Source organism: Moschus berezovskii, chromosome 4, assembly GCF_049115385.1.
Source record: "Moschus berezovskii isolate FMDL1 chromosome 4, NW_MosBer_1.0, whole genome shotgun sequence".
Taxonomy (NCBI): Eukaryota; Metazoa; Chordata; class Mammalia; order Artiodactyla; family Moschidae; genus Moschus; species Moschus berezovskii.
This window is the reverse complement of record NC_142463.1, coordinates 51,579,487-51,601,075: the sequence shown is the minus strand read 5'-3', so window position 1 is coordinate 51,601,075 and position 21,589 is coordinate 51,579,487. Positions and strand designations below refer to the sequence as shown.

Sequence of the window (21,589 nt, the reverse complement as noted above, 5' to 3'; positions counted from 1 at the left end):
ATATTCTTAATACATCACTTGCCTGTGCGTCCTCATCTCAGCAGCTGCTTCTGGGGAACCTGAAAAAAGACAACATTTCCTTCTACACACACACATGCGCGCGCGCGCGCAGACACACACACACACACACACACACACAAGCATTATTTCAAAATATTTCTTAAGTACCTAGGTATTATGCAAATACAAAGATAACTGATGCTGGGAAAGATTGAGGGCAGGAGGAGAAGGGGGCGACAGAGGATGGAATGGTTGGATGGCATCACTGACTCAGTGGACATGAATCTGAGCAAACTCCAGGAGATGGTGAAGGATAGGGAAGCATGGAATGCTGCAGTCCATGGGGTCACAAAGAGTCGGATACACCTGAGGGACTGAACAACAACGACGGATATTTTTTACCATACTTAACTACCACACTATACTAGTATGGTGTGTGTTGCAATAGAGAAAAATATAAACTTTACGTACAGAGAACACTGTGGCTACCCAAGTTGATAATGAAATAAGTGCTCCTGCTGAACAGGTAAAAGATGATTCCATTTCTTCTATAACAAAACAGATAGTTTTTTCCAATGAGATGGCTTTCAAAAAATAAATACTATTTGTTTTCAAATGTGACTTTCTATTAAAAACTTTTATAGACTCACAGATTACATAGATTTTTCTTTATCATGATAAGTATGTGGAATATATGGGAAAAGGGAATCAAATCTACTAAACTATATTTAAAATGTTAATATGATTAATTATGAACACAATTCCCACAATAATTATTAAATTTCCCCTATGAAAATACAATGATATCATCATTTTTATTTTTCATAGATGGAAAAACTGCTTCATCAACCTCATCCAGAAGTCACCCATATTCTAGTTCTAGTGAAGATGAATCTTCACTGGGGGACCAGGAGACCCACGCTGAAAACAGTCCAAATGAAAGTGTCAGAAGTCCATCTTCCCAAGAGTTGAGTGAAAATGATAAGCCAGGAAAAACCCACCTTCCAACTGAGGATTCTCCAGAAATTGAAGAAAAGGAAATAATAAAAGCAGATGTGGAGACCAAGCCTCTGCTGACAGAGGAAAATTTGGAGAATGTTCTTGAACAGGAAGCAGAGAAAGGAACTGAAGTGATTGCAGAGAGCTTATTTGAGAAGTCCAGGGAACATGTTTCCAAGGAAGAAAAAGAAAAGAGTAAGAGTAAGCTTTGGGAAGAAAGCACTGCTAAGGTGAAGGACAAAAAGGCAGGTCCCCATAGGGTGGATAAAGGTGGTAAGTATGGCCTTTGAGTTGACCTGCCATTGTCCCTGTGCATGGAACCTGATCTTGATCACTGCATTCTGCCAAAGCTTGGGAAATACTGTTGTGATAATGCCAGAAGGATTCAGTTTTTTCCTATTTCTCTCTATGTCACATAACCATACATGTATTTTCAGCTGTTTTCCTTCTCCTGCATTTTAAAAATTACTTGATAATTCTTATATAGCTTGTCTCCTATTTTCTGTAATTCCTTCCTATGGCAGTTCTATCTCAAAAATCAAATAAAATACAATACATGTCTGTCTGAAGGCAAGGGTATGCGTGGCTTCATAGAGGTTATTTAATATTAGCAATGCTATTTGTTCTTTTCTAAATATGCAGTCATCTGTATATATAGCTAACACTGATAGATGTTTCCTATGTAATAGTGCTAAGTACTTACATATAGAAACTCGCCTAATCCTCACAATAGTCCAATATCCCCATGAGTTAGGTTCTCTTGTCATCATCTCTTTTTTTAACAGATGATGAAATTGTGGTTTGGAGAGGTTAAGGGAGATGTCAAGGATTATATAGATAACAAGAAACATTCCTAGGAGGTGAATTTAGGGAGAGTGGCTCCAGTTTCTGAACATCTCCTATTGCATCTGTGCAGCAGGAATTTAGAGTTAAGTGAAAATTTAAAGATTTCATAGACATCTCCAAACTTCATTTTGAGTTGTCTGAAGCTGAGTAACTTTCTGGTGCAGGGGTTTCCTGGGTGTATTGGAAGTTCAATGTGACATTGAAAGTCCTAAGACGTGTCCCATGATGATCAGGCCCTGATACCACAGGCAGTGGAAGGTCTGATACTTTTTTCAACTCTAGGAGGACAGTTAAAGGACTGAGTTGTGTCCTGTGGATATTTGGCTCTCACATAGCACCCTGTGCCTTATATCCCTCCCATCTCTCCATCTGTCTTCTCTACCAACATGGTGGACATTCTTTTTGACTCCAAGGTAAAATTTGTTGTCACATTTTAATATTACTAAAAATCATCTATGTTTTAAATCTTATGAATACTTTTAATGTCTGTAATATTTTTTTAGAAACTTAAAAGCTGTTATTAAACCACTGGGGCCCATATCCGGGAATTGAGGATGTCAAATGGTTATCTTTCTATTCTACCATCATCATTAACCTTCTGCCATGCACCATGGTCAGTAAGAAATGTGTACGAGAGGGTTACGTTTGAAAAGACCCTGATTCTGGGAGAGAATTGAAGGCAGGAGGAGAACAGAGAGAACAGGAAGGACAGAGGATGAGACGGTTGGATGGCATCATCGACTCAATGGACATGTGTTTGAGTAAACTCTGGGAGTTGGTGATGGACAGGGAGGCTTGGCGTGCTGCAGTCCATGGGGTCGCTAAGAGTTGGACATGACTGAGCGACTGAACTGAACTGAACTGAAGAGAGGGTTGCATCCACAAAATGTTAAGAGGAAGGCTTGGCATATACATAACTGGACAAGGTCAGTAGTCATGTATAAAACCAGAGAAAGTCAAATGAAAGTTTCAAAGGAAGAGAAGGCCCATTTGATAAAGGACACCTAGAAAGTTTTCATGACGGACATATTTGAGGACTTTAAAGGTTAGATAAGATTTTGAAGGTGGGATGGAGGATACAAGCATGCTGAATAGGGGGAAGTAGCAAGGGATATTAGCTTAGAATAAGTTAAACAGAAACTCTAGAATAAACAGTTTGACAAGCCTCAGCCCATAGGCTGAATCTTGCCTACCACTTTTCTTTTTTATTGCTTGTGAGCTAAGAATATTTTTTTTCATTTTTAAATGATTGGAAAAAAATCAAAAGAATATGTGTGATAACTTATGAAAATTATATTAAATTCATATTACAGTTTCAGAAAATAAAGTTTCATTAAAAAGAGTCATGCTTATTTATTTACATATTCTCAGTTGCAGCTTTTGCTCTACAAGAACAGAGTTAAGTAGTTGCAACAGAGACTTTATGGCCCACGAAGCCCTCAGGATTCACTGTCTGGTCCTTTACAGAAAAAGTTTGCCAACCTCTGCCCTAGAATTATAACATTAAGACCCCCTACATTTTCAAAATGATTTTGCCATATGTGAGTTAGGGTTCCTATTAAAATACATTTGAAGCTCTTTAATAAAATAATTCAAATGTCTGATCTTGGATTTCATCGTTCAATTCTGATACATGGAATATAATCTAGAATATTTGTACAATTTAGCAAACTGCTGACCCAAAAGGTAGAATGTTAAAGTTCAGTAGCAGCATTGATATTATTATTTCATTTATTTCCACATCAGAAAACTAGATTGTTTGCTTGGATTTATGAAAGTAGACAGCTTTCTGTAAAATAATCTGCACATAATATGGGCTTTAATTAGGTGATGGATAGACTGATAGAAGCATTCGACTAGAATCATGTCACTTGGAAAAGAGTGGGTTTTCCCTCTGGATTTGTGAAATGAAAAGTGTATAGGTTTATTGTTTTTCTCAACTATTATGGGAAATCTGTGTTCTTGATCACATCTATAATTTTAAAACATTTTGTTATCTTTTCATTCAAATGGGTTCAACACTAGTTGGCAAGGTTTATGACTTTCTTATGATCTAATGTATGAAGAACTATGGCTGGAGGTTTGTGACATTTTACAGGAAGCAGTGATCAAGACGATGCAAAAAGGCAAAATGGTTGTCTGATGAGGTCTTACAAATAGCTGTGAATAGAAGAGAAGCTAAAGGCAAAGGAGAAAAGGAAAGATATACCCATTTGAATGCAGAGTTCCAATAATAGCAAAGCGAGATAAGAAAGGCTTCTTCAGTGATCCATGCAAAGAAATAGAGGAAAACAACAGAATGGGAAAGACTAGAGATCTCTTCAAGAAAATTAGAGATACAAAGGGAACTTTTCATGCAAAGATGGGCACAATTAAAGACAGAAATTATATGGACCTAACAGAAGCAGAAGACATAAAGAAGAGGTGGCAAGAATACACAGAAAACTATACAAAAAAGATCTTCATGACCCAGATAACCATGATGGTGTGATCACTCACCTAGAGCCAAACATCCTGGAGTCTGAAGTCAAGTGGACTTTAGGAAGCATCACTAAAACAAAGCTAGTGGAGGTGATGGAATTCCAGCTGAGCTAATTCAAATCCTAAAAGATGATGCTGTGAAAGTGCTGCACTCAATATGCCAGCAAATTAGGAAAAATCAGCAGTGGCCACAGGACTGGAAAAGGTCAGTTTTCATTTCAAACCCAAAGAAAGGCAATGCCAAAGAATCTTCAAACTACCACAAAATTGCAGTCATCTCATTCGCTAGCAAAGTAATGCTCAAAATTCTCCAAGCCAGGCTTCAACAGTATGTGAACTGTGAACATCCAGATGTTCAACCTGGTTTTAGAAAAGGCAGAGGAACCAGAGATCAAATTGCCAATATTCATTGGATCATAGAAAAATTAAAAGAATTACATAAAAACATCTACTTCTGCTTTATTGACTACGCCAAAGCCTTTGACTGTGTGGATCACAACAAACTGTGGAAAATTCTTCAAGAGATGGGAATACCAGACCACCTGACCTGCCTCCTGAGAAATCTGTATGCAGGTCAAGAAGCAACAGTTAGAACTGGACATGGAACAACAAACTGGTTCTAAATTGGGAAAGGAGTATGTCAAGTCTGTATCTTGTATCCCTGTTTATTTAACTTATATGCAGAGTACATCATGTGAAAGCCGGGCTAGATGAAGCACAGGGTGGAATCAAGATTGCTGAGAGAAATATCAATAACCTCAGATATGCAGATGACACCACCCTTATGGCAGAAAGAGAAGAAGAACTAAAGAACCTCTTGATGAAAGCGAAAGAGGAGAGTAAGAATGTTGGCTTAAAACTCAACACTCAAAAAATGAAGATCATGGCATCTGGTCCAATCACTTCATAACAAATAGATGGGGAAACAATGGAAACAATGACAGACTTTATTTTTTTGGGCTCCAAAATCACTGCAGATGCTGATTGCAGCCATGAAATTAAAAGACACTTACTCCTTGGAAGGAAAGCTATGATCAATCTAGACAGCATATTAAAAAGAAGAGATATTACTTGCCAACAAAGATCCATCTAGTCAAAGCTATGGTTTTTCCAGTAGTCATGTATGGATGTGAAAGTTGGACTATAAAGAAAATTGAGCACCGAAGAATTGATGCTTTTGAACTGTGGTGTTGGAGAAGACTCATGAGAGTCCCTTGGACTGCAAGGAGATCCAACCAGTCTATCCTAAAAGAGATCAATCCTGAATATTCATTGGGAGGATCCTGGTGCTGAAGCTGAAACTCCAATTCTTTGGCCACCTGATGCAAAGAACTGAGTCATTGGAAAAGACCCCGATGCTAGGAAAGTTTGAAGACATGAGGAGAAGGGTAAGACAGAGGATGAGATGGTTGGATGTTATCACCGAGTCAATGGATGTGAGTTTGAGCTCTGGGAGTTGGTGATGGACAGGGAGGCCTGGAATGTTGCAGTCCATGGGGTTGCAAAGACTTGGACATGACTGAGCAACTGAACTGAATTGTATGTATGTACCAGACCTCTTTTGGTGTTTATTTTTCATTAATAGCTTACAAAATAACATTTAGGAGATTGTGAAAAGTGGTCTTCAAAATATCTGTGGATTTATCACACACAAAAATCACTTTCAACATTTGGTCAGGCTTATTTCTAAAGTTAGAGTTACAAATCTATGTTGTCATATTTCTATAAAATGTTGTATTTTGCTTTTTATTCATAACCTTATACCATAAGCATTTTTATATTACTATGTAATCTTCATGAATATGTTTAATGTCTGTGTATTATTCCATCCAGTGTTTTTTTCATAATTTTACCGTTTCCCTAAGTTTTTCCCTGTTTTCACTACTGTTAATAGTGCCCTAATATCTTATTATCTAAGAAGATAATTTAAAATTAGTAATTATTTTCTTAGGCTAGTTTCCAATAAGTTTTATTTCTGGATCAAGGAAATAGATATTTTTAAGTTTTAGAAAAAATTATTTTATTACAAAAGATTGGTTGAAAAGTTTTTATAATACAGAATGGATGAGAATAAGGTGAAAGCTAGGGTCTTCCTTGCCTGGCCTTTTTTCTATTTCCTGAGCAATAACTGTGGATAAGTATTTTTTTTATGTGCATGATTTCAGAAAAGTTTCTCTCTATATAAACATATCTAAATGTATCATATATATATACAGATGTCATTTTTATATGCAGATAGAAACATGATACATTTTGTTTTACAAGTTGTTGTTTTTCACTTAACATTATATCTTGAATATCTTTGCATATCTGCATATATAACTGTACTTTTATTCTTATTTACTATACAGTTTATGCCATTGTATTGCCTTAGTATCTTATAACTTCGCAACTTTTTTTTTTAACTTTTCTTAAATATTGCTTTCTGTGTAAGAATTGGTAGATTTGTTTTATGGCCTATCTACCACAAAAGAATAAAATTTCTACGTTAGAGAGACCTCAAGGCAGACAGATTAAAGTACAGTGGAAAATAAGACATTTATAAGCAAAATAGCACAAGGACCTTGTAAAATACTCAGGATAATGTAAAAGAATTATGGTATCAAAACCTCTAAGGATTAGTAGATTAATGACAGTTGGGTGCTGGTGTTTTTAAAATAAACTCAAGGAAATGATGCAATAAATTTGTAAATTTTTAAAATAATAGGTTAAAGGGAATGACAAATATTCTCAAAAGTCTTTATATGAGTAAACATTCCTAAGAAAATTTCAGATAAAATAAACCAAGTCTTGAATGCATCGTGTGTTATACTGATGCCAAGCAGAGAGGTTATGGTGGTTCCCTCTCCTTAATTAAATCTTCAGTTAGGTGGCTGAGGGAGAAAGGGATGGAACCAAAGTTATGTGCTGAAATGAAGGTCATTTAGGTGACTCTGCTGCAAAACATAGCTTATATAAATTAAACCAGAAAGTATGTGAAGATTGAAATGTGTATATTTTAATATTTTACTTAGCTCCCTGATTAGAACCTTAGGTTGAAATGGAATGGGGGCTGAGATAATGTGTAAAGGATTCTATCTCATTTTGCATAGCACTGAATTAATCATTTTCCACTAGACTTTGAATAAAAATTGTGATTATGTTAAGAACATCTCTGGGCCAAAAAGTCACACACAATTAATGATGTTTTGTTGTGTCTAACTTAATAAAACTTAATCTGAATTATTTTCACTTATAACGATGGATAAATTTGTAAAGTTCTGCATTTAATGCCTTCATACCTTTCATGTTGATAACATAAAGTGATAGCTTCCTTCTAACTATTTTATAATATGTCACACTTAATTAGGTTTTGTCCAGTCCACCAAAAAATCAGGTGAATTTATAGAAAAGATAAGTCGTTCGCAGTGAAGTGGGTAAAGTAAAAGATTATAGTTGCTAGCTACAATGAGATCGTGTCCTTGGGAGTTAATTCAGTATTATAGAGCATAGTGTTATTTAAATGTGTTTATTTTTCTCTGTTATTTTTAGTTTAAGCTGTCTTAATACATTGTGACACATTGTATTTTCATAGTGGAATAATTCATGTGCCTTAATTTGTGAAGTTAATGTAATTTATACATTATGAATATAAATAAAATATGAAGAATAAAGTTTTCTATAATGTAAAATGTATATAGAAGTAGGCATTTTATACTTTCATACTTGAATCAGAAGAAGCCATAGTGCTTTGCCAAGTAATATAAACCTAAATAGTAGGATTTAAATAAAATGCAATTTTATCATCATGAAGGCAGGATAGAATGGTCTTGATGAAAGAATAAGAAAATCATGCATTAAGAGCTGCAGTTCTAAATACAATTTCTGAGTGATTTGTGAAAGCATATAGCTATTTGTTTTCATAGATTCCTTCTGAAATATTTGCTAGGTATCTGTTTTATGCCACACTGTTCTCGGTGTGAACATAACAGAATGCTTGCCTATATTGAAGTTTATATTCTGGGCAGAGATATGCCCAATAAGTGAAAAACAAACATGTAATGGGGTATATGGGCTAAGTGCTAGCAGAAAAGAAAATCAAGGTAAGGAGATAGAGTGATGGTTTGAGGAAGGTGTAGTGTTTTTTAGGACTGGCCTCTCTCAGTGAGGGGACATTTGAGCAGAGAGGGAAATGAGATGCATGGGTCAGTCACTCTGTCTGAAGAAGCACAAGAAGCAGAGAGCCCAGCAAATGCAGAGTCTAAATTGGGAGCATAGTTTTTGAGTGAAGAAATTGGAAGGAGGTCAGTGTGACACAAGCAGAATGGACAAGCTGAGCATGGGAGAAGATGAGGCCAGAGGGAAAGAAACTTTTATGCCATTAGGAGGATTTTATTCTGCGATAGGAAGTCACTGGAAAAATCAGAGCGTACAAATGACATGAACTGAAAGTTTTGAAAAAATTATTCTCGCCACTGTGTAGAGGATAGACCTCAGCTTTCTGAATCTGTTCTTTGAACAGGTGTGGTCATGAGTTGCAATTAATCCTGGGTTTTTGTAAGCCATGTTTCGATGCCAAAGGTAATGTATGAACATCTTCACTGTGTAGGTAGATGATGTTAGTCATGAATTTTGTCATGGTGAGTTGCTAGGAAGATAATTGATTGGCGACACAGACAATGATCAAAGAACAGTCATATTTTTCAAAGTGACCGGGAACTTGGAATAAACCTGGATATATATTTACTCTGTTTTTATGGCCTTCTTGGGCTCTTAAAATTCAGATAGACAATTCTTGGCAAAACTTTCTTCTGATACAGAATTGCTGGTTTGGTTAGCTTCAAAAGAAGCAGAGGAAAGGGAATGGATTTAGAAAGCTTGCCTACTAATATTGAAAACTATATCCTTGCCACCTCTTTTCAATTACTAAATTATCAAATTTAGAAGGAATTGGTGGAAACTGAGAAAGTGCCAGCAATAGTACAGGGACATAAGACCCCTTACCATTATAGGTGAAATTATTAATTGATACCTCCTTTTTTGAAGAACATAGAGAAACATATATCAAAAGCGTCTAAAAATTATCATGCTCTTTGACCCAATAATTCCAATTCCAGGAATTTATACTGGGGCAATAGTCAGAAATAATAAAATAATTATGAGCTATATTTGAAGTAGCTTTATAATCACAAAAAATGGAAACAATTCAACTTTTAACACCAGGCAATTGGTTAGCCAAATTTTAGTAAAACTTTATAAGAATATTCTGTGCGGTTATTAAAGAATAGTTCTTATTAAATGATACATGGAAACAGTCACAATATTTTGCTAAATGAATAAAATGGGATACAAAATGTTATCTATAGTAGTAGTAGAGTAAAAAAAAATATACTTAGAAACCTGCCAAAATGCCGACTAGTAGTTGTTTCTGAATAGTGAAACTAGGATATTGTTGTATTTAGTTGTATTAACTCTGTATTTTATTATTATTATTACTTCAAGCTTCAAGTAGTGAATATGTACTCTTTTCATACTTGGAGAAATTAACATATATTATTTTTAAAATGTTTGTTTTCATAATAGAAAGCTAATACTGTAGTGTAATAATATTTTGGTATTTTAAAAATATCTCAAAATATCCTATAGCATTTGAGTGGAAAAGATGTTTTCCTATGAAATTCTCTGTATGAGCCTCTTCCATTTTGCTACAGATGCTATGGGAACTGACAGTTCTCTTTGCTTTTAATGGTCATCTTTATAGCAAGGTGAAGGAGCAGAGCCTTGAGGGATGAAGGGCTAAATAGATAGAGGAAGCAGGGTGATGTGTCACACTGCTGACACAGGAGTCTCAGCGTGCACTGTCCTCTCTTACAGTAGGTGGGAAATGGTCAAGGTTAGACACTGGCTGAGGTCTTGCTTTTAAGTTTCAGTTTCAGAAGAACATCTGAGAAAAAAATGACCAAGTGAGGCCTTTTCTGATCTCACACCTAATAAATCCTTGATGCTCAGTCCAGTGTTCCATTTTTACTAACTCTGAAGCAGGGAGCACCTAACTGTATAGGCTCTCATCGACTTCCAAAGCCTAACCCTCTAGGGGCAAGCTAGCTGACGTGGGCAAGTGGAGATTACAGTCCCGAGAAAGAAGGACTACATGCTTTAAGAAATTCTGAGTGAGTCTCTAATTTACAGATTATGCTAGTACTGTTTGGCTTCTTAGAATAGTCTTTTGGTTCAATAGCTGCTAATTGTTTTAGTTATTATTATTATAAATCATATTAAATTTTTATTAAGGTATCATTGACACACAGCATTGTATTAATTTCAGGTATACAACATAACAATTCTGTAACTATAGTAAACCATATTTCTTTATAGCCTGTGGACTACTTGGGGAAAAGCCTGTTGGCTCTGATGAAACAGAGCTTCAGTAATTGGAGGTGCCAAATCAGATTTGCCGCTACCCTCCTGTCCTGTCAGCCTTGGGATTTCTGTTGCTTAGTAGGTCAAGCAGATTTATACACAAAGACCTAAACCTCTGTTTATTTAGACTCTCTAGTTAAACAGTGCCAGCATTAGTATAGTAGGAAAGATGATATCTAACTTATATATACTATGTTATAAAGTTACTAAAGATTGATTTGATTAAAAAAAACCAATGATAACCTAATTGTCATGAGTTGATGTCATCTCTGAACTATATTATTAAAAAAAAAACCTTTTTGTATTTGGTGGATTGGATGAGTGAAGAAAACTGATGCTCAAAGACTTCTTACAGAGAATACATCTGACCTATGTGATGCACTTCTTTTCAATTCCACACTTTTTTCTCTTAGGGTTAATGTAGTCAACTCATTCCATTTTTTCCCTGCAAGCCATATGAACCAGATATCTCACTATTTGCTTCCAAACACAGAGGGATGAGTGAGTAACTTAACTGCCTCTAAGCAACTCACCTTAAACTGAGCAAGGGATCACATTCTAGTTCTGCTTTTCTTGAAGTACAGTCTTTGGATCAACTGGATCAGACTATCTGAGAGGACAGAAAGCAAGAAAGTAAGAGAAGGGAGGCAAAGAAAGAAAAGGAGAGAAAGATAGAGAGGGAGGATATTTTGGAGAAACTATGTTTTTATATAAAAGGGATAATCTAGGTCTAGTATTCTTTTGTGAGCTTTTGTTAGCCAGGAAGTGGGGTAATGATAGCTGTCAGAGATTTAGAGACAGAGGTCATCATATGATAAGCAAGGGATGTAGACAAAGATGTGTCAGAAACTAAAGACGAACTTAATGGATATTATTACAGGGTTGCCTAGAATTATATCAAGGTGGGAGATAATGCTTGCAATAAACATGCTCACCATTTCATCTATTATTATTTATTAGGTGCTTGTCCTTTGTCACTGAGTCGTGTCCGACTCTTTGCAACCCCACAGACTGTAACCTGCTAGGCTCTTCTGTCCATGGGATTCTCCAGGCAAGAATACTGGAGTGGGTTGCCATGCCCTTCTCCAGGGGATCTTCCCAACCCAGGGATCAAACCCAGGTCTCCCTCATTGTAGGCAGATTCTTTACCAACTGAGCCTCCAAGGAAGCCCCATTAGGTGTTTAGGCACTTGCTAATAAGTTATAGGTATTATTTCATTTAATGCTCCCAATATCACTAAGATATCTCTTTTTGACAGATGAGTAGACTGAAGCTGAGGCTGAGCCTTAGGCCAAAGAACTTACCCAAGGTGACACAGTTAATATGGAACTTGAACTCTTTAGGTCTTTGTGTACCTAAAGCTCAATGCTAGTAATCAGTGCAGGTAAACAGAAATGTCTACAGCAGCTTTTACTGTCAAATTTATAGGAATTATGCAATATCTTTTCTGCTCTGTCTACATGGAGTGTTGGGGTCACATCACTGAAATATCTACTAATGGATGAAATGCTTGTAGCATAGTCAGTTCTGGTAGTTTTAGAGATCTAAAAGAATAGTGATGATTGGGATTATAAAGGCCATAACATGTTTCTAAAAGGGAAAAGGCAACTAAATTCCTTTATAGTCATTTCATTGCATGTGCGTTTGGCAAATCTGTCACTGCTTCTGGCTGTTGCCTTTTTTTTTTTTTTAAAAGCAAGTATCTCTTTGCATGGATTTCTTCATGATTTCCTATTTTGTTTTCATTTTGAAATCGTAGATTGAACATTGTTTAATCATGACATTTTAAAAACAGGGTCTTATCTTAACGTGAATGCTTTTAAATTAACCCCACTTGCTGCTGTTTCATTTACAATGTTTCCTTGACCTGTTTTTATGTTTTTAATGCCTTTTGATATTTTATGTGGTCTCCAATCAGTTGAAGCTGTGGACTGTAGCCTCCACTGCCACTATGACTCCAAGTCTGATATTAGCAGCACAGACGAAGGAGAGAAGCTCTCAAGAAAGCTGGAGACTGACACAGGTGCAGGTAAGGGTGCATCATTACCTGGGAAAGAGCTTCAGAAAGCCTCTGCAAAAGGCAGCACCATTTCCATCTTCCATCTTCTTATCCTTGATTCTATCTTTATTTTCTTTTTGACCAGTGAGTGTGATGGCAGGAGGTGGTTGAGAGGCATTAAGGGGAGCTTTGGAGCTGACATCAGATATGAAAGTTATCATTTTTTTGAATACATTTGGTGCCTAGAGTTTTTTTTTTTTTTTAAGGATTTCAGATAATAAAAAAAGGATTGCAAATAACAAAAAATATTGGTAGGGATTTTCAGACCAATCTTACTTCTTAGCTTGTCTCCCAGTTAGGTGGATGTGCCTAACTGACCCATTGGAGACTTGAAGAACCCAGACAGATTTCATGATGATTTATTTGAACTCCTTATTTTTTAAAATTAGACAAGAATTCATTGCCATCAGCAAATGACCTAGCTCTTGATGATGAGTATTCCAGCTGCAGGAGTGCCAATTAGAGTGACTCAACAGACCATGACTCATACATATCTAGTCACACAGCCTGTGTCCTTGAAATCAGGTTTCCCTGTATTTAGTAGATAACTTTTTTAAAATACCCCAATTTGAATACATGTATGTGTGTGTGGAAGTAGGGGAGGGAGAGAGGGCTTCATTGCATTCATCATGTGGTCACATTACCCCCCACATCCAATTTTTAATGATGGGCATCAAACCCTGTGAGGTATTTGAGATTTCACTCTATTTTCAAGCAGACAAATTAGCCAGTATCACAGATGCATGAGAAGATACAAGATTCATGGGTCAGAGAAAAAGGACTTTGTTACTCAAGACAAATAGTAGCAGTCAGATGATTTGCACTTAGACTGGCTCCCTGAGCTCAAGTTCCCCCAGGGAATGTGGAGAGGGCCAGGTGACACTCGAACTTGAGTGAACTGAGTTGCAGAAGGACTCTGGGCTTCAAGAATCCAAGTCTTTCATAGTGGGCATTCAACCAGAGGAGTTCTAATATACCTCCCCAAACTTATGCAGTATAGGCAGAGTAGTTGTTGTCTATTAAATCTGATTCAAGCAAGAAAATATCACATATTGTATGCAGTGAGAGGGGAATGTAGAAGTAAGATTTGTTAGGGCTCTCTGTGTGCCAGGCACTGTGCCAAGCATTTTATAGTTTGTTCTTGCAAAGATTCTGTGAGTCAAGGATTGCTATTATTGCTTTATGGATAAGAGAATGAAGGCTTCAAGATATGTTTCCCAAGTTCACACAATTACGTGGCAGAATTGGCATTCTCACCCAGATCTGCCTGACTCCCAAGTACACATTCAGTCACTAAATCAAATTGCCCCTGTTTGTGAATATTGATTGGTTTCCTATATTCATTATTTTTTTTCAAAAGCCCATGAGGTTGCTAGCAAAAGCACGTCATGTTTTTGTATTGATATTTCTTAGAAGGGCTTCAATTATGCTTTCTCCTTTGCTTCAGGAATGTCATGTCTAACTCCCCTATGTGTGTGTGTGTAATAACTCTGCTAGGTGCCATTAGCACTTTTTCTCTGAGAATTTAGGCACAATATATTATTACATAGTGGCTAGGCAATTTTATTACCCTGTATTTCTGAATGTTCTTTAATTAATCCATAAATTTAGAGGTCAGCTTAGCAAAACAGAGGACTTTCCTTAAATGTTTTTTATAACTGACTATTGAAGTATACTTTCATGCAGGAATTTGAATAGTAATAGATATACTATTAAGGAGACTTGATATGTTGTTTCTCATGGCTTTCATTTAATTTTAAGTCTAGTAATCTGTAATGAAATAAAACAAACCACATTCTTTCAGGTGAACTGGTTCCATGGAAGCCCATTTGGCTCTACATTTAATATAATAAATAACTGCTGTGGTATGCTGAGGACCTCCGATAAAAGTTAACCGCACCCTACTGATAGACCTGAGGTTTCTGTTGTGCTGTGTTTAGTTGCGTCTGACTCTTTGCGACCCCATGGACTGCAGCCCCCCAGGCTCCTCTGTCCATGAGGATTCTCCACACAAGAATACTGGAGTGGGTTGCCATGCCCTCCTCCAGGGGATCTGCCCAACCCAGGGAGATCGAACTCAGGTCTCCTGCATTGCAAGTGGGATTCTTTACTGACTGAGCCACCAGGGAAGCCTCAAAAAACTGGAGTGGGTAGCTTATCCCTTCTCCAGGGGAAGTTAGGACAGTCCCAGATGGAGTAACAGAGTAAGGATGAAGTGAATAAGATCAGGGCTTTCGGTTTCCGGGAGATTGTTGGTGGTGGGTAGGGGTGAGATGGTTAGCCAAAAGGGCAAGCAAGCGAAAACCATAAGGAAGACACACTTGCCTACTTTATACATTTATGCCATTTGGAAGTCGGCACCCTGGCATTATAACTTATTTTGTAGAATCTATTCCAGTGTCTTCTACAAACAAAGAAGATTAGATTGATAGAAAGCGTTGAGAGGACCATTTGAGAATCTCTAATCTCCCTAAGTATTATTCTGCAGTTGAAAATTTTAAATGCTTTGGCCTTTGGTCTGGAATGCTTTTATTTATTTCGCGTGGATCACTGCAACAGAAATGCACATATTTGCTAAAGGATAAGAAATCTATCTGAAGCCTTTTAAGAAACACATTGAACTTGTATTTATTGAAGTATGAGAGCTAGCACACTCAGATTTGCAGGAAAGTATGGATGAGAAACTTATGAAATGCTTCCAGTAGGTTATTTATGTTGAAAATTGTCCCAGACTACAAAGTCTTGTCTTGCACTGTGATCCTCTTTTGCCAATGGCAAATCAATCTCTAAAGGTAGAGGGGAGGTATTCTGACCTACAACACAAATTTGTATCTATAGTAAAAAGTCTTACCTTGAGCTACGAAGTTATTTGATGACTAAATTTAGATATAGTAGCTTTAATGGGAGCAATGTATGGGATAATGATCAGTTCATATTGTATTATGATTCTGTTGCTAAATGCTCACATGAGTACAAGAAACCTAGGCTGAGAACAAGCATATTATGGTCCTGTAGGGAACAATGATTGCTAAAATGAAATCCTCACTATTTTCCTCGTTGCATAATTTTTTTCCTGCAAGTTCTAATATTTCATTCGAAAGTGGGATATACGTATGTATGTATGGGGGTGTATGTGTGTATAAGAAAGAGAAGGAGGGAGAGAGATTTTATTATTCTAAGACATGGATTTTTTGTTTGTTTGTTTTCAACAGTTCTAATGTTCAATTTCCTTTAATATTAATGTGTGTCCATTAAATTTGATAGCTCTTTTTTTTTCATCACAAAAAGCCATTATTAAATCATGGTGCATGTTATAGCTGATGGCATGTTATAGCTGATGGCATCCTAGAATTGAGATGAAATGAAATATAATATCAGTAGCCCATTGATATTATATATAAATATTTCTTATATATAGAAAATTATATGTAATGTCTCCTCCTGCACTTTGATTAAAGTAACCTTGATTTCTAACCTTATTTTATAGCACTGAATAGGAATCTAGTGGTGGAGGAAAGGACTACACTCAGCTCAAATAAGAAATCCAAGCAAGTTGCATCAGAAGAGCATACCCTGGAGATGAAAGAAGCAGTGGAGGAAGGTGAAGGTCCTCAACACAGGGATGCTGACACAGAAGGAAAAGGGGATACAGCACTGCGGGGAAAAGTCAGGGTTAATGAGGTTCCCTCGGGGCAGGGGAAGCCAAAAGTAGAACAGCTGGCGTTAGTAGGACAGTTTACGGAGGAAAGAGAGCTCTCTCAGGGCATAGCAGCTGGGGCAGTGGCAGAAGCAGAAGGGGATAGAAGGCAGGCTAAAGAAAGGTTAGGTGCCAGAGAAGGAGAAGCAGCAAAAGACTCCAGAGGTCTGAATGAAGGTGAGGCTGCTGAGGCATGGGCCTTGATGCAAACAGTGCTGGAGACGAAGAAGGCAGCTTCTGAAGGTGGGCAGGCTTCAGAGAGGGCATTGCTGGCAAGCCAGGCAGCAGCTCTGAATTCAGGGCGTGCTCAGGAGACAGCGGCCCTAAGGGAGGCAGTGAGGCCAGAGAAGGGGAAGTCTGAGAGCGCGGCTGTGAGCGCGGTTGGGTCTGCAAAGCCGGGCGTGGAGAACAGTGAAGAGGAGGCATGTACAGACCTGGAGGACAGGGGACCCATGGAAGACGCTACATCTGACAGAGAGGAGGGTTTAGGAGAGGAAATGCTGGGGCAAGACGAGCCGGCCAAAGAGAGAGGGGCAGTCACGGGAATGGAGACGCCTTTGGGCTCCTCCACTTCTGAGAGGGTTGAGGCTACTCAGATGGGGAGTTCAGTGGACAGCCTGGAAGGACTTCGTAAGGACCAGGTGGAAAAGGCGGGGGTGGTGACGGAGTCAGAGTCTAATAAAGATGATGATAGGACAGAAATGTTACCTGAGGAATTAGACTCAGAAAAGAGAGAGAGGAGGAAAGCTGAGAGGTCAAAGACACCTCTGGGGGAAACTGAATCTGAGAGAGAAGAGGTGACAAGGGCAAAGGCGCTTCAGGATGAAGACACTTTAGAAGAGGAACCAAATCTTAAAGGGAAAGAGGGGGAGCCTGTGCAGGAAGAAAGACCAGAGGAAGAGACACGAGCCTCCCCAAATGAAATGGAGCGTGATGCTGAGGATGAAGCAGCCATGGGGACATCTGAAGTGACTGAAGACACAGTGCAACAAGGAGAGGACTCACTGAGAGACGGGGAGGTTGACATGTTTGCAGCAGCCCCTGGATTTGAAAAGCCCCTAGAAAACATAACGGTTTGGGGGAAAGGGGAAGGAGGGGAAAGACTGAGAGATGCCGGAACCACAGAGCTCAGAGGCTCAGCAGAGCTGCTCTTTGGTGAGAATGTGGCCCCCAAAGAGCAGGAAGAGGGGTCCACCCCTGCAGGAGAGGGGGTGTCAGGGGCTCCCGAAACCAAGTCCACAGGGAGAGCACAGACTCCCAGGGATGCAGGCGAGGCCCAGGGGTCTGCAACCAAAGATCAAGACATGGTCGCTGGCCAGGAGGGGAGAAATAAAGACGGGCCTTTACAGGGGCCAGAGGGAGTAGTCATCACAGCCTTGACCCAAGATGTTCCCAAAGGAGATTCCACGATGGCAGGAAAACTCAGTGAAGTGATGGATGAGGACGCAGAGGAGGAGGCGGATAAAAAGTGCACACTGGGGACAGGAGTGCCGAAGAATGGGGACCCTAAGGGGGACGGGAGCATGCATGGCGTGGTTATGACTGTGGAAGAGCCCCATCAAGGAGGAGGAGCCTCAGAAGAAGCTGCAAAGAGGGAGGAAGATTCTGCTGAGGGGAAAATGGAAGCAAATAAAGTCTCCTCCTTTTCAGATGTTGCTGGGGAGGAAGCTTGGCACACAGTACATGAGATGCCAGGAGAAACGGCAGCTGCAGAGAAGGTGGCTGTAGAGGCCATAGTGCTGAGCGGGGAGGATGTGCCAGTGGCCAAGGAGATAACTGCAGTTTCAGCACTGGAGGCTGAGGTTGAGGCTCCAGGGGAACCTTCTAACCTGGAAGGGAAGGTCCCAAAGCCAGGGCCAGCTGGGGAGGCAGAGAAAGCTGAAACCACCCTGAGGGCTGAGTCTGAGTTGGTGGGAGAGGAGGCAGGGATGGGGAGTCCTGATGGGGAGCAGGAGTCAGGGGAAGCTGAAGAATTTAGACTGGAATTATCCCAAGAGAGCAGGTCAGAGACCAGGAGAGAAAGTCCACAGGATGCAGAAACACTGCCTGAAAAGCCCAACTGCAGGGAAATCCAAGAGAAGCAAGAGCTTTCAGTGCAAAGAGGAAGTGAAGACCTGGAAGTTTCCTTGAGTCTGGGGAAGGCCTAAGAGACTTCATGGCTGATGGTGAGTTTAAGCCCAACCTGTTTGCAGGATTACGTAGATCTCCCACCTGGGGTCTCTTCTGTGGGCTGTCTCATCCCTTTATCAGTGCCTGCACACACAGGCTTCAGTTTCAGGGGCTGCTGAGCCCATCAGGATAGGGGCTGGGCGAGATGGACAGGCAGACCAGAGGCATACAGGGACCCATTTCTACCCTGTCTACAACTCTGAATCCCAGCCTCTACCTTTGCAAGCACAGCTCTCAAGCAGTGAGATCCTCCTCCTCTCCCTTACAGGGCCAGGAAGATGGATACAGAGAAGGGTGTATGCCATGGGGACAAAGGGAAAAAGACTTAATTTGCCTTTAAATGGGCTCTCTGTCTTCATTTCTGAAGTTCTCTGAAGTTTAACGAATATATATAGCATATATTAGTAAAATATATTAAAATATTTGAAGCGTGTTAAAAAAATATATGTATATCTGTAAAATACTGATGACTGTAACTAAAGACCAAAATTATTTCTAGCATTTCCTTGTGTTTCTACTATGTGCCTGATGTGTCCTTAATGCCTGGTTTCTACTATTCTGAGTGATTATATTCATAGTTCTATCCTTTTTATTGTCTTTCAGGATATTTTCAAGATGTCTTCCAGAAGTCTTGGAGTGGAGGAGAAGGATCTTCCCGAATATCTCACCAGGACTTTTTTTTAAAAAATCCCTGTGCTTGTCTGAGTGATTCCCAATCTGCCAGCTGGTCTGTAGCACTTCAAGCACCTTGAGAAAAGGTGCTCAGCTCCTTCCTGGAGTGCTGGTTTCTGATGGAGGACTGGGAGGCTCTTACCTAATTCTACACAGTCACCATGTCTATATTCAAATCAAACTGATCATTTTCAAATGCTTGACTTTTACCAAAGATTACCTGAAAGGCCCAGTCCTGATATCTGGAGTTTCTTTAAATTTCTATTTATTTATAATCACATATTAGTCCCAGCTTCATACATGAGCATTTGATTTAAAATCTTTCGCTTTGTCTGTGAAAATGAGTTCTAAACATTCTTCCGGGTACCTTCAGTGCTAAAGCCTGCTCCAGACCTGTAAGTCCTTCCAGAAAAGGGTTCCATGGCATGTCTGCTGCTGCTGCTGCTGCTAAATCACTTCAGTCGTGTCCAACTCTGTGTGACCCCATAGACGGAAGCCCACCAGGCTCCCCCATCCCTGGGATTCTCCAGGCAAGAACACTGGAGTGGGTTGCCATTTCCTTCTCCAATGTGTGAAAGTGAAAAGTGAAAGTGAAGTCGTTCAGGGGTGTCTGACTCCTAGCGACCCCATGGACTGCAGCCTACCAGGTTCCTCCATCCATGGGATTTTCTAGGCAATAGTACTGGAGTGGCTTGCCATTGCCTTCTCCGCCATGGCATGTCTACTTACTTATAAATAGTCATGCTTTCTATTTATGCCGGATCAGTAATTTAATGTCTAAATCTTATTTCAAAATGCCCTTTCTTTTTGCATGTTTCTATAGTCTTGCTTTCTGAGGTGAACAGGTAAATGCTTGTGGAATTTTATCCTTGGGGGACTTATTTATAGGGCCACTCAAATTAAATTAATGTAGTAAATAATTTAGCTGAGTAAAATGAGTAAAAATCATTATAGCAGGTAAACATTGCACATCAGCCTGTATGCAACATTCTAGACTCTAGATAGACTCTGGCTGGTGTCATTCAATGGAAAAGAAACTTAGATTAAATTAGCATGCTGCTCACCTTCCCAGGTTCTGTTATTTCAAACCTGTGAACTAACCCTGCAGTGCATTGCAAATCAACGGTCATGACTGCTTTCTAAATTACCCCTGCCCCCCAACATCACTAGAAATAGTTGTGTAGTTGTGTCTCTTGGGATTTCAATTTCCCTATGACATCTCTGTTCATACACCAGTGTCCTGAAGGGCACATATGTTTGGCTATCTTTTTATTATGTAAGGAAGTGAAAGAAGATGTCCTAAAGCAGTGATTCTCCAGTTACACTACACATTAGACTTTCTTTTTTTTTTTCAGTTTGTTTGTTTTTTTAATATTTAGTTTTTTTATTTTATTTTATTGGAGGCAAATTACCTTACATTAATATATTGGTTGGTTTTGCATACATTGACACGAATCCGCCCCGGGTGTGCATGTGTTCCCTTTCTTGAACCCCCCTCCCACCTCCCTCTTCCCCATATCCTCCCTCTAGGTCATCCCTGTGCACCAGCCCCAGGCATCCTGTATCATGCGTTGAACCTGGACTGGTGATTCATTTCACATATGATAACATACATGCTACAATGCCATTCTCCCAAATCATCCCACCTTCACCCTCTCCCACAGAGTCCCAAAGACTGTTCTATATACCTATGTCTCTTTTGCAGGGTTAAGGTTACCATCTTTCTAAATTCCATATATATATACATTAGACTTTCATGGGGCACTTTCATGAATGAATCAATCCTTGATCCTACCCCAGGGATTCAGATCTAATTAGTTTTAGATGGGTGTAGACATTAGTTTTTTGTTTTGTTGTTTTAATTTTTCAGTTGATTTTACTATGTAGAAAAGATTGAGAATTGCTGCCCTAATCATTATACAGTCCACACTGGTTGCCCTATGTCCCTAAAAATCAGGCATACTATCTTTATTTTTTTTTATCTTTAGAGATGTGTTTCATTTTAATAAAGGAATCATTCCATGATCAAAGGTATTAATATAATGGACCAGTGGTTCGCAAAACGTGGCCTTGATCAGGATATCAGCATCACCTAGAACTGTTCCAAATACAAATTCCTGCTTTCATCTCATACTTATTAAATTGGGAACTCTGTGGGTGGGGCAGAGCAATTGGTGTTTTAACAAGCCCTCTGGGTAATTCTGATGTACACTATAGTCTGAAAACTGCTGTCACGGACTATTGATTGTATTGAAGATTAGTCTCA

The 21,589-nt window shown here is 39.0% G+C and overlaps 1 protein-coding gene across 1 annotated transcript in view; it reads left to right on the top strand.

Annotated features, from left to right (window-relative positions):
- ERICH3 (glutamate rich 3) overlaps positions 1 to 21,022 on the top strand; it is a 125,308-nt gene extending 104,286 nt beyond the window's left edge. Inside the window, exons 12-15 of the mRNA XM_055403336.2 lie at positions 829 to 1,272; positions 12,645 to 12,755; positions 16,273 to 18,647; positions 19,255 to 21,022. Coding sequence (XP_055259311.2) covers positions 829 to 1,272; positions 12,645 to 12,755; positions 16,273 to 18,629 — 2,912 coding nt within the window. The 3' untranslated portion in view covers positions 18,630 to 18,647; positions 19,255 to 21,022. The remainder of the gene's footprint in view (positions 1 to 828; positions 1,273 to 12,644; positions 12,756 to 16,272; positions 18,648 to 19,254) is intronic.
- Positions 21,023 to 21,589: the final 567 nt, after the last annotated feature.